We start from the raw sequence: 12,017 nt of genomic DNA, 5'->3' as shown, positions 1-12,017 counted from the left end.
GCCCTATTTGTATGAGGGGTATGTGCATTTTAGTTCCATGTCTTTTTATAGCAGTGTGTAACTAAATCATTCTCCAGTTTTTTTCCAACTTATATACATAATTTTCCAATTTTTATATATATATTATTATTTTTCTACCATTTGTGTAAGGGTTAGTTGCTCAGTTGCGTCTGATTCTTTGCAACCCCATGGACTGTAGCGTAGCCTGCCAGGCTCCTCTGTCCATGGAGTTTTCCAGCAAGAATACTGGAGTGGGTTGCCATTTCCTTCTGCAGGGGATCTTCTTGATCCAGGGCTCGAACCTGGGTCTCTTGCATTGCAGGCAGATTCATTACCATCTGAGCCACCAGGGAAGCCCTTTGTATGCTGTGATTAAAAAAACAGCCCTAAATGTTATGTGTGACTAGTTTCTTACAGTATGTTTTAATAAAAAGGCATATTTTTGTTTTCATGGTAGTGTACATACTGTGTTATAAGTAAATTCAGTAGTGCCTTTTGCTCTGCTAAGCCCCCTGTGCCCGTTTAGATTCAGTAAATAAGGGAAGCCCAGAGTTGTTCCCTGTTCTTGGTGGGCATACTAACTTTCAGGTAGAAAGAACATCTATTTATTCTCAAGACTTATTTCTGTTTTCTTTAATAGGAAATGGCTCCAGGTGGCAGAGGATTCTAAAATTGTAAACAAAGAAAAAGAACTAAGCCTCCAGAATAAAAGTAGATTTGGCCATCTGAAAACGGGATGCTATGCTATAGTGGAAAGAGCACATTGCTAGAAGTCAAAAATTGCATTTTATTTCTGATAATCTGTGCCAGTGTGTGTTTAATCTGTCTTTCCAACTATACTATAAGCTTCTTGAAGCTTCAGTGCTAGACCCATGGTAAATACTTAAATATTATTTGGAACCTGAGCTTGATCTCTGCCTCACATTTGAAAAAATGATAAATTGTTTCACAGCCTGAAAAGGAAAGTCCAGATTTTCTCTGAGAGGACCATGTGGACCATGGAATGAATTGGAAAACTTCAGGTTAAACAAAGATAAACAGATTTTTTTCCAATCCAGGATTTTTCTTAGACATGAATTTGAGAGGTAGAGTGGATATTCATGATGTCTTAGACTTACTTAACTAGAAGTGAACTATTATGGATGGTGTTTCCTTGAAACTTTTCACAAAAATGAATATTTTAAAATATATCTCTGTCATACTGCAGAATAACAAAAGAATTGATAAAACTTGGTGCTATATTGACTATAAGGACCGAAGGAGAGTCAGTGAAAATTTTGCCTAGGTTTCTAGTTTGAGACTTAACATTAAAATAAGTTGGGAAGGTTAGTTTGTAGAGAAACATGGGAAGTTTGATTTTTGAAGATGTTGAATTTGAGATGGCTCCCTTGGAAAACAATATGATAATTCGTAGTATACTAAGTTAAAAACAAACCCCCAAAATATTTAATTAGTCATCAAATGTTTGAACCCCTTCTGTAACATTTTTCCCACTTGAACAAATTATGTTTGAATAACTGCAATTACAGGGAATTCATTAACTGGAACTCTTTAGATAGTTTGAACCAGTAGAAGCTTTTTCTTATATAGAGCCCATATTCAGTCTCCCCATAAGCTTTATTCCATTTACCCATAGTTCAGTGGTTCTCAAGTTTTAGCAGGCATCAGAATCACCTGGAGGGCTTTCTAAAAACCAAGATTTCTGGACTCTGCTCCCAGAATTTCTGATTCAGTAGGAATGTGCACTTATAACAAATTGCCAAGTGATGCTGATGTATCTGATTTAGGGACTGCACTTTAAGAGCTGTTAGTCTGAACTTTGACAACTCTTTATATATTTGAAGATGGCTGTTTTGTACCTTGTCTTTTCCAAGCTTTATTAAGTTCTTTTGGATACTTCCTATATATCATGATATTAAGTCACTAGCTCAGATTCTGAGAGTGAGCTCTGTAGTGGAATCCCTTACATATAGTCAAAAGCCAGTCAAAAAAAGACCTCTTCCTTCAGTGCCCTTAAAATACTTTGCTGGTAAACGTAGAAGCTTGTGTGATTGCTCCTAATTTACCTCTGTTATCATTAGCCTCCAGGACGGGAGAGAACTCTGCCTCCAGTTAATGTACTGAACAGCCATACTCCTTTTTATTAGCTTTCTTTTTAAATTAGGGGAAGGTTCCTTCAGTGTTACAAGTTAAAAGTATTCAATATAGCAGCAGGCTAGGGTAGTTTTAACTTAAGGTAATATTGCTAATTAAGATGGCTAGAGTCATCTGAGATCTCAGAGAAAGGAGTTTTAAACAGTATTTTTAAATTATTGGTTGTTATTTTGTTCTTAGGTTTATCTGCATTATTAAAAGATTTATCATGAATGTTCTGGTTCATGCCAACATCTCTATTTACTTAAATGATTTCTAGTAGTGTAAACGCAGGTTAAAAAGTTTGTGCAGTTTTAAGGCTCTTGATGTGCATTGCTCAGTTGCTTTTTTGATAGATTGTACTAATTCACTTTCCCACCAATAGTGCTGAGAGTGTATCTTTTATCACACCCGCTCCAAAATTGGGCATTGTAAAGCTTGTTTGATAGGAACAACAGCAACAACAATGTCTTAATGTGTTAATTGGCATTTCTTAATTAAAGGAGGTCAACTAGTAAGGTTGAACATTTTTCATATTTATTTCATTATTTCTTATGTAATTAGTTGCTTTATATTCTTTGCCCATGTTTCCAGTAAGATTTTAGTATTTTGTTAACTTGGGTATTGACTTGTCATAAATGAGGCAACTATTTTTTCAAGGTTTTTTCTTTTTTAGTGGAGGCATACCTCATTTTAGCTAGTTTCACTTTATTGTCCGTTGCAGATAATTGTTTGTGTTTTTTTTTTGTCCCCACAAATTGAGCATTTGTGGTAACCCCGCATTGAGAATGTCTGTTGTGCCGTTTTTCTAACAGCATTTATTTCCTTCGTGTCTCTGTGTCATGATTCGGTAGTTCTCAATATTTCAGACCCTCCACCAGCAAAAAGATTATGACTCACTGAAACCTGAGATGACGGTTAACATTTTTTTAGCAATAAAGTGTTTTTAAAGTATGTACATTTTTTTAATCACAGTGCTATTGCACACTTAACAGATTACAGTATAGTATAAACATAACTTTTATATGTACTTGGAAACCAAAATATTTATATGGCTTGAATTATTGCAATATTTACTTTATTAGAATGGTCTGAAATTGAACTCACAGTGCTTCCAATGTATGCCTGTATTCAGCAATTTTAGGTTATATTGTCAGTTTTATATTGTTTTATTTGTTTAGTTGAGTTTGTACCCAGAATGTGTTTCCTTGCCTAGCTCTAGTTAATTAACTGTGTTTAAACTAAAATATCCATCAATAAACATTCATACTCCTCTTCCTGTAGCCCCTAACAACCATCATTATATTGTCTGTCCTTATGATTTTGTCTGCTGTAAGTACTTCATGATGTAAGTGGAATCACATAGTACTTGTCATTTTTGATTGGCTTATTTCACTTAAAATAACGTCTTCAAAGTTCACCCATACTGTAGCATATTGCAGAATTTCTTTTTAAAGACTGAATAATATTCCACCATGTGTGTATATACCACATTTTGCTTATCCATTCATTCATTGGTGGACATTTGGCTTGCTTCTACTCTTTAGCTCTTGTGAATAATGTTGCTGTGAACACTGGTGTACAGACATCTTTTTGAGAACCTGCCTTCATTTTTGGCATGTTATATACCCAGATATAGAATTACTAGATCTTACAGTATTCTGTTTTTAATTTTTGAGAAACTACCATGCTATTTTTCACAACAGCTGTCCTATTTTGTATTCCCACCAAGCGTCGCAAGGTTTTCTGTTTATTCACATCCTCACCAGCACTTGTTTTCTGTTTTTGTGTGTGTGTGTTTTGTTAGTAGCCATACTAATAGGTGGTATTTCATATATATCTTCTTTGGAGAAATATCTGTTCAAGTTCTTTGCCTATTTTTAATCAGGTTTTTTGTTGTTTTAGGAGTTGTCTTTGTATTTTGGATATATGATTTACAGTTATTGTTTTGGCACCCTTGTCATTCTTGTTAAAAATCATTTGACTGTATACACCAGGGTTTATTTTTGAGCTTTCTGTTCAGTTCCACTGGTTTTTATGTCTGTCCCTATGTGTAGTACCATGTTTTTTTTTATTACTGTCTTTGTAGTAATTTTGAAACCAGGAACTGTGAGTCTTTTAATTTTGTTTTCTTTTGAAGATTCTTTGGCTCTTCAGGGTTCCTTGAGATTTCATATGACTTTAGGATAGGTATTCCGTTTCTGCAAAAGTTTTCATTGAAATTTTGACAGAGATTGCTTTGAATCTGTAGATCACTTTGAGTAGTCTTGACATTTTAACAATATTAAATTTTCCAGTTCATGAACATGGGATGTGTTTCTATTTATTTATATCTTCTCTAATTTCTTGCAGCAGTATATGTGGTTTCCATTGTACAAGTCTTTCATTTCCTTGGTTAACTTAATTCCTAAGTATCTCATTCTTTTTTATGACATTGTAAATGAAATTATTTTTGTAATTTCTTTTTCAGATTGTTCATTATTTGTTAATGAGATGCATTGTTTTTGAGTGTTGACTTTGTGTCCTGATACTTTACTGAATGTACTTATTAGATCTAATATCCTTTTCATGGAGACTTCAGGGTTCTTTTGGTGGAGTTTTCAGGGAATGTCAACTCAACTCAAGTATTCTTGCCTGAAGAATTCCGTGGACAGAGGAGCCTGCTGGCTCCAAGGGGTGGCAAAGAGTCAGAAATGACTGAGTAACTAACATGCTTTCAGGATTTTCTATGTATAAGATTATATTATCTCAAATAGATAATTTTAGTTTTTCCTTTCTTGTTTGCATGCCCTTTACTTTTTTTCCTTGCCTCGTTGCTCTCACTAGAACTTCTTGTACTATGTTGAGTAGCAGTGGTGGTTTAGTTGCTAAGTCATGTCCGACTCTTACAACCCCATGAACTGTATGTAGTCCATCAGGTTCCTCTGTCCATGGGATTTCCCAGGCAAGCATACTGGAGTGGGCTTCCATTTCATTCTCCAGGGGATCTTCCCGACACGGGGATCAAACCCACGTCTCCTTCATTGCAGGTCAACTCTTTACTGATGGAACCACCAGGGAAGCAAGTGGTGAAAGCAGGCATCTTTGCCTTGTTCCTCATCTTAGAGGAAAAGTTTTCAGTTTTTCACCAACATGGGACATTATGTTCACTGTGGATTTTTAATCTATGACTTTTATTGTGTTGAGGTAGAGTTCTTCTGTACCTAGTTTGTCAAGTGTTTTTATCATGAAAGAGTGTTGAATTTTGTCAGTTGCTTTTTCTGCATAGAAATGATCATTTATCCCCCCCTTCATTTGCTTAATGTGGTATATTACATTGGTCAGTTTCTGTTTGTTGAACCATCCTTGCATTGCCAGTTTTAATCCCACTCAGTCGTATATATAGATAGTCTTTTGAATATGCTCCTGTGTTCTATTAGTATTTTGTTAAGGATTTTTTCACTGATGTTTGTAAGAGATGCTGGTCTGTCTGTAGTTTTCTTATCTTGTAGTGGTTTTGTCTGGTTTTGGTATTGGGGTAGTGTTGACCTCACAAAATGAATTAGGAAGTGTTCCCTTAACCAGTATTTTTATCATGGTTTTGGTTATGATTTGATTTGTTTTTAAATATCAGTCAGTTCTCTGGGTAGTAGTAATGTGATATGGAGAAAGAAATTTAATGTGAGATGTTTTCCATATTAAGTAGTTAAAAAAAACGAGATAAAATAGACTGATTCTGTGGGAATAACTTGGAACTAAATGAAATGAAACTTTGTGGAACAATATAATAGTCCATCTAGTTTCAAGACAGGTAACCTGAATTTATTAATACCACTGGGACTGTCATAAAAAGAAGCTCTAAAATCAGCTTCAGAGCTAAATATTTTATTAATAAGCTTGTTCAAATTTAAATTTTAAAACATATATAATTTAGTATATGTACATTTTATTAGAACATAGAAAATGGGAAGTTGTAAACTTTCCAGACATTTAATAAATTGAGTATAGTGGTATCAAAACCTGACAAATTTAACAGAAAAAATAAAATGCCTGGTCAGTCTCACTTATGTAAAAATAATATACTAATATATAAAATAATATAAACATATTTTTAAATGTTAACATAATAATAAAACTTGAACAATTTATCCTGGAAATGTAAAATGATTTACTACTAGGAAATCTATTGATGTAATACATCCCTGAAGAAAGGCAAGGTGGGTAAAACACAGTGGCCATTGTGGCTTGTTTTATAAAAAGAAACATATACATGAATTTCCATAAACCACATATGAGAGACTTTTACAAGAGACTTTTACTTCATTTATATTTTTTCATTACCAGTATATTTGGTCTTAACTTATGTTGTTTGCTGTTTTTGTTTCGTTCCCTTCTTGGTACTCTGATTTTTATTGTCAGTTTTGTCTTAGCTTTTTCTTCTCCAGTGATTTGGTAAGGTCTATATTCAGTTTTAATGATTATCATGGTATTTTACAGTTGTTCAAAAGACTCTTAAATCCATATTTATATACTAGTCTAAGTCAACACTTATTAAACACATCTCTTTTTTTCCCCTTCTATATGTCAGATGGACTTTTGTATACTTTATTTCTCCCCATTGCTCTATAAAGTTATTGGGTAATATCTGTAGTTTTGAACCCTGGTTATTTGTATTTTTTAGATCTGTCTCTGTTTTTAACTGTCTTTCAGTAGTCTTAACAGATTGTTCTATATAATGGCTTCTCCATTTTTGACTTTCTAATTTTGATTTGTGGGGTCTCAACTGGATCATTTTCAAGAAGTTCTTTGAAGGAAGATTGCTGGAATCATATTTTCTGAGTCCTTGTATATTTAGTAATATATTTGTAGGCTTTCAGACTTTTTTTTTTTTGACCAAGTATAATGTATTTGACTTCACAGAGTTTCTCTCTTAAAAGTCTGAAACTGTGCCATTTAATGTTGCAAAGAAATCCAAAGTCAACCTGAGTTGATTTTTTTCTTCAGGTTATTGAGTTTTCCTATTTCTATGGTTTTAGAAATTATGCTTTATCTATGCAGTTAAGATTTACCTAAACTTTTACAAGCACTTTTCTTCATTGGTTATTGTCATTGACATTTAGTAGTACAAAAGTTGAGTTTTTTTTTTAATTCAAGAAATTTTCTTTTGCTTTGTCTTAATTGTTGCTTTCCATTTCTTATTTTCTTCTTAGGATCAACTGTATTTCATAGCTTACATCTCCTTACTTTCTCTTTAAGTATCATTATGTTTCTAATAGTTTTCATCTCTAACTTTTTATTCTGCATTCTAAGACATTTTCTACAGTTTATATTCTACATCACTGAATTAAATGTGTGATAGTGTTATTTTTATCCTTGTTTCCTCCAGTGTAATTTTAATTCTGCATTATTTTTCATGCTTTCACCTTGGTCTGTCCTCCAGTATTCTATTCCAAAGATAAGAAATCATGTTGTAATCTACTGATGCCAAATAGTTTTCTAGAAATTTGTTTATGATTCCTACTTGTAAATGACTTTCCTCTCCTTGAATTGTCTGAATGGTATTCCTCATGAGTGTTTGCCGGAAGGCAATGTAGGTGAGTTGTCCACAGCTCCGCATTTTCTCAGCTCAGGTGATCTCTGACCTACAGCAGTACTGTTTCTTACATAATTGTCTTAGCTTAGTTTCCAGAGTCTTTAATGGAGTTTTCTTCACCTTCATTTCCTGGTTGTGTGCTATTCTGAACAAGTGAGCATAATGATAGAAAAATGATAGCAGATATTCTTTGCTACTGGAGATCCTTAACACATCTATCCTATAGACAGTGTCTTGCCAGGTTGTTTTGGGGGCAATTTGTTCTAACTAGAACAAGAAACAGAATAGTAATGGAGGGGGCAATAGAAAATACTGGCTGCCGTCTCGAAACATAGCACCCGTACAATAGAGAAACCAGCTGCGTGGTTTGCTGTTAGTGTGTTTCTGAATCAGAAGACCATAGAGAGAAGCTAAGGATCTTTACATATACTTGCATGTGGCTTGTTCTCAGGCCCAGGGTAACTGGTGGGTATTTTTCTTTTCTCTTCTTTTGACTTACACTACCTTAATTTGCTCATTCTTTTGTTTTTTTTCCAACCATTTCTTACTGAGTTCCATGTACCAGGCACTTTGCTAGGTACAGGATATTATATACTGTTGAACAGAACAGCGTTCTTTCATTGATGGGAGAAGTAGTTTCTGAATTTTGTTGACAGTGCATTTTGGTGATGATGTGATGCTTTATTTCCCTATTCTTCTTCTTCTTCTTTTCTTAGTAAGTATTTTCTGGCAAGTTGAGAAAGGTTATATTAATAACTATAACCTAAATACAGTTTTAAATTCTTTTGTTGTGAGCAGTTTTTAAGTTGCTCTGAATCAGAAAATAATTTTTATAAATATAATATTCATTATCTTGATCTTAAAGTATTATTTCTCCCCAAACTTCTTGTGATGACTAATTTACTACTGTCTTCTCTTTTTTCTTAAACTTTCTTAGCTTTCTTAGATGAATAAAATTGTCATATCAACAAAATTACCATGTTTTATTTGATCTCAACAAATGTTTTGGCATTATAGCACTTTAGTTTACCTTAGAGTTTTCATAACTAGTTGAAAGGCAAGCAGTAAAGCTGTATTAGGTGATAATAGATTGAAGAATTTGGTACTTTTTAAAATGTATTATCTGGTATTTATTTTTAAACATAATATTTGAAGGATTTTATTTTTCTCACCACTTTGTATATAAGCGAAAAGAGGTAATTTTTATATGTGTTGCTTATATTTAGAGAAAAGGTATTCTGGAATTTTTTATACTCAGTGCTTCCAGTAAATATTATGAGCTTTTAAACAAAACAAAACAGAATTTCACAGAATTTGGCGTATAAATAGACAAGAAGAAACATAAAGTACACAGAGACCTATAAGTGTGAAATGTAATGAATAAAGCAATTGTTTAATTTTAGTAATAAGCAAGGCCATAAAAGCAAGTTAGAGCATTGATTTACAGTTTAGATAACTAACATTCATTAAATAATTTGTAACAGTTATTGTTAAGGAAAGGGGACTTTAAGCAAAACAGGACCTGGCAGTTAAAAGTACATGTCACTTTATTCTCCCAAAATCCTCAGTATTAAAAAAAAAGAAGCTTTCTGTATGCACTGATTGGGGCAGAATTAATTTTATAAGATTGTAGTCATATTGAGGGTAAGAACTATATGTAAATTACTTTGTGCCATAGAATGTTATAGTAAAAAAAAGCTGTGGTGCTTTTGATGAAGAAGACAAAATCTTTAGGGAGAAACATAGTGTCTTCTTAGGTAAGATTAATAGTAATGTTTTCTTTAAAGGTAGTTGTCAGGATTTGGAAGTCTTTTCCATTAGCTACACCAGTCTCAGCCAGTTTGCTCACATCTGAGGCAGTTTTGTTAAATTTGATGTTGTGTAGGGGAAGGGAACAACTTCAGGTGAAGTGCAGAGCATGTTGTTTTCACAGCTCTTTCACCTAGGGATTAGAAGTCTTCTCCGCCTCCCTACTTCATCCCCATACTGAAGTATCGGCAGAGATCCCAAAGCCCCAATCTACATGCTGTCTTTAGCTGAAAATCATGCTCACAGAATTTACTGTTTGTGTTGGTTCTTCAGTTAATCATACTAGTCCAGCTGCAGTTTGCTTTCACATTGAGGTAAGAAACATAGCTAATTGGTGTATTGTATCTATTTTGTAGTGGAGGTGAGCTAGCATTGCTGAAAGATTCATGCATTACATCCATTGGAAACTTGCCTGAATGCTAAGTTTGATATTTTCTACAGGTTTGATATTTGCAAGCTTGTTTTGATTGTTTATCTTGTAGCTGAATAAAAGGATACTTAACATGTTTTCTCTAAACTCTTAAAATAATCATGTTTAAATAATGTGGGACTTTAATTTTGAACTCATAATTTCTATGTATTTATAATGATTTCCATGCTTGTTTCTAGGGGCCACCTACAGATGCTCCTGCAGTGGACACAGCAGAACAAGTCTATATCTCTTCCCTGGCACTGTTAAAAGTAAGTGTTGAATGGAGTTACTGCTTTTACTGAGCTCTGCTGCTTTCTCTGTGTCTTTTACATTGAAATATTTTTCATAGTAACCCTCTCATACATAAACTTGTTTTAGGTGCATGTATAAATAGAGTGGTTTTATTTCCACTGAAACACAGTTAGGTTATTAATTAAAAGAGGGGTGTTCGAAGAGCTCAAAGGCTTTGTGTCTGTGTATCTTCCTCTTTACAGATGTTAAAACATGGTCGAGCTGGAGTTCCAATGGAAGTTATGGGTCTTATGCTTGGAGAATTTGTGGATGATTACACCGTCAGAGTGATTGATGTGTTTGCTATGCCACAGTCAGGAACAGTGAGTACCTTTATGGTTGCCTGCTGCAAGTAAATGTGTTTCTTTTTTCTTTTCCTATGCAAAATAACTCATATTGTAATTTTATTGATAGAAAAATTAATTATAAAGGATTAATAATAATTTTTAGACTGTATTGAGTTAAATCTTGTAGATGAATTATGAATTCCCTATAGGTCTACAGACTGAGTGATGCTAACATTTAATCCCTTTACTTGTTCTTTCAGCTTTAACTAGCATAGTGTACTGGATTTATGCTATTTTAATATGGTAGGATATTAGTTTGATTAGTTTGAATACTTAGTTCAAAAGTTTTCAGAGACTCAATTAAAGTTTTAAATCATGAACACTGTCTAGTCCTCATGTTTTGTTCTTACTGTTTTGAAATAGCACCCATTTAAAAATGTTCTATATATGGTGATATATGACTCTTAAGCTTTTCCTATTCAAAATGTTAAGTTTAAAAAAACCAGAAACCATGACAGACTTTAGTTCTTTTTGCCTGGTTGTGGTATTTTGTCATAGACTAAGCATACTGCATACTGATTGTGAAAGTCCTCTACCCATCTACCCATGGGAGTTTTTTGTGGGGTTGTTTTTTTTTTTCCTGTTTTGTTTAATGCATTGGACTTGTAGATAGGTGTGTATTATGATTTTTAAAAACTGGCCAAAACCAAAAACCATTTACTGACTTTCCAAAAAAATAACACACGTATTCTTCTCATCCATTTGCGTAGGAGAATATGTATATTTATCTGATGAATGTCCTTATGTGGATATCTGTTATAGTAAAGGGTTCTTAAGTTTTAATATCCTTTATTTCCTTGTAAATGTTTGTTTGATCATATAAAATAGAATATTTGATCTCTATGTTCACTCTGTGTAGTAGAATTGGAAAGTTTCTCTTCTAGCCCAAGAGTTAGCAAACTTTTTCTGTAAAGACATATGTCTCTGTCTCATATTCTTGTTTTTTTTTTAAACCACCCTTTAAAAATGTAAAAAAACATTCTTAGCCTGTAGGCAGCAGATTGCATACCCCTGTTCTTGAGGATGCACTCTCAATTAGAATTCAAAATACTGTTTGTTTTGGTGGGAAGAAGTGCTTATGTTAACTGGTTTGTTTAAGTAGATTAGACTTAAATTCCTGATGTTAGAGGGAAGCCTTGAGGGAGCTATAATGACAGTAATCTATCACTGGAGAGATGAGATGAATGCCTTTAATTCTTACATGTCCTAAAATTTTCTTTTGGTTGAACTAGCAAAATAATGTAGCATTTAAAAGACTTGGTTACAGATTGTCTCTTGTGGGAAATTTTTTGAGAATGCTTTTATATTTGAGGTAATATTTCAAATGTATGTTATTTCCCACCAATTGCCTAATCTACCAAGAAGTCTTAAAAAAAGCACTGAACTTCCTCCCCTCCCAGCTCAGCCACCCAAAAAAACAAGCAAAATGAACTCTTTAAATTGTTAAATTATT

At 33.5% G+C, this 12,017-nt stretch overlaps 1 protein-coding gene across 4 annotated transcripts in view; it reads left to right on the top strand.

The window, feature by feature from the left end:
• Positions 1-12,017, top strand: part of PSMD14 (proteasome 26S subunit, non-ATPase 14) — a 99,686-nt gene that overhangs the window by 46,087 nt on the left and 41,582 nt on the right. For all 4 annotated transcript variants that reach the window (XM_061135313.1, XM_061135312.1, XM_061135310.1 and 1 more), the window contains 2 exons: positions 10,124-10,195; positions 10,421-10,540. In XM_061135313.1, coding sequence (XP_060991296.1) covers positions 10,421-10,540 — 120 coding nt within the window. In that variant the 5' untranslated portion in view covers positions 10,124-10,195. The remainder of the gene's footprint in view (positions 1-10,123; positions 10,196-10,420; positions 10,541-12,017) is intronic.

Source organism: Dama dama, chromosome 33 (assembly GCF_033118175.1).
Source record: "Dama dama isolate Ldn47 chromosome 33, ASM3311817v1, whole genome shotgun sequence".
In the NCBI taxonomy this organism is placed as follows: domain Eukaryota; kingdom Metazoa; phylum Chordata; class Mammalia; order Artiodactyla; family Cervidae; genus Dama; species Dama dama.
The sequence above is the reverse complement of the archived record's forward strand: the minus strand, read 5'-3'. Positions and strand labels throughout refer to the sequence as shown.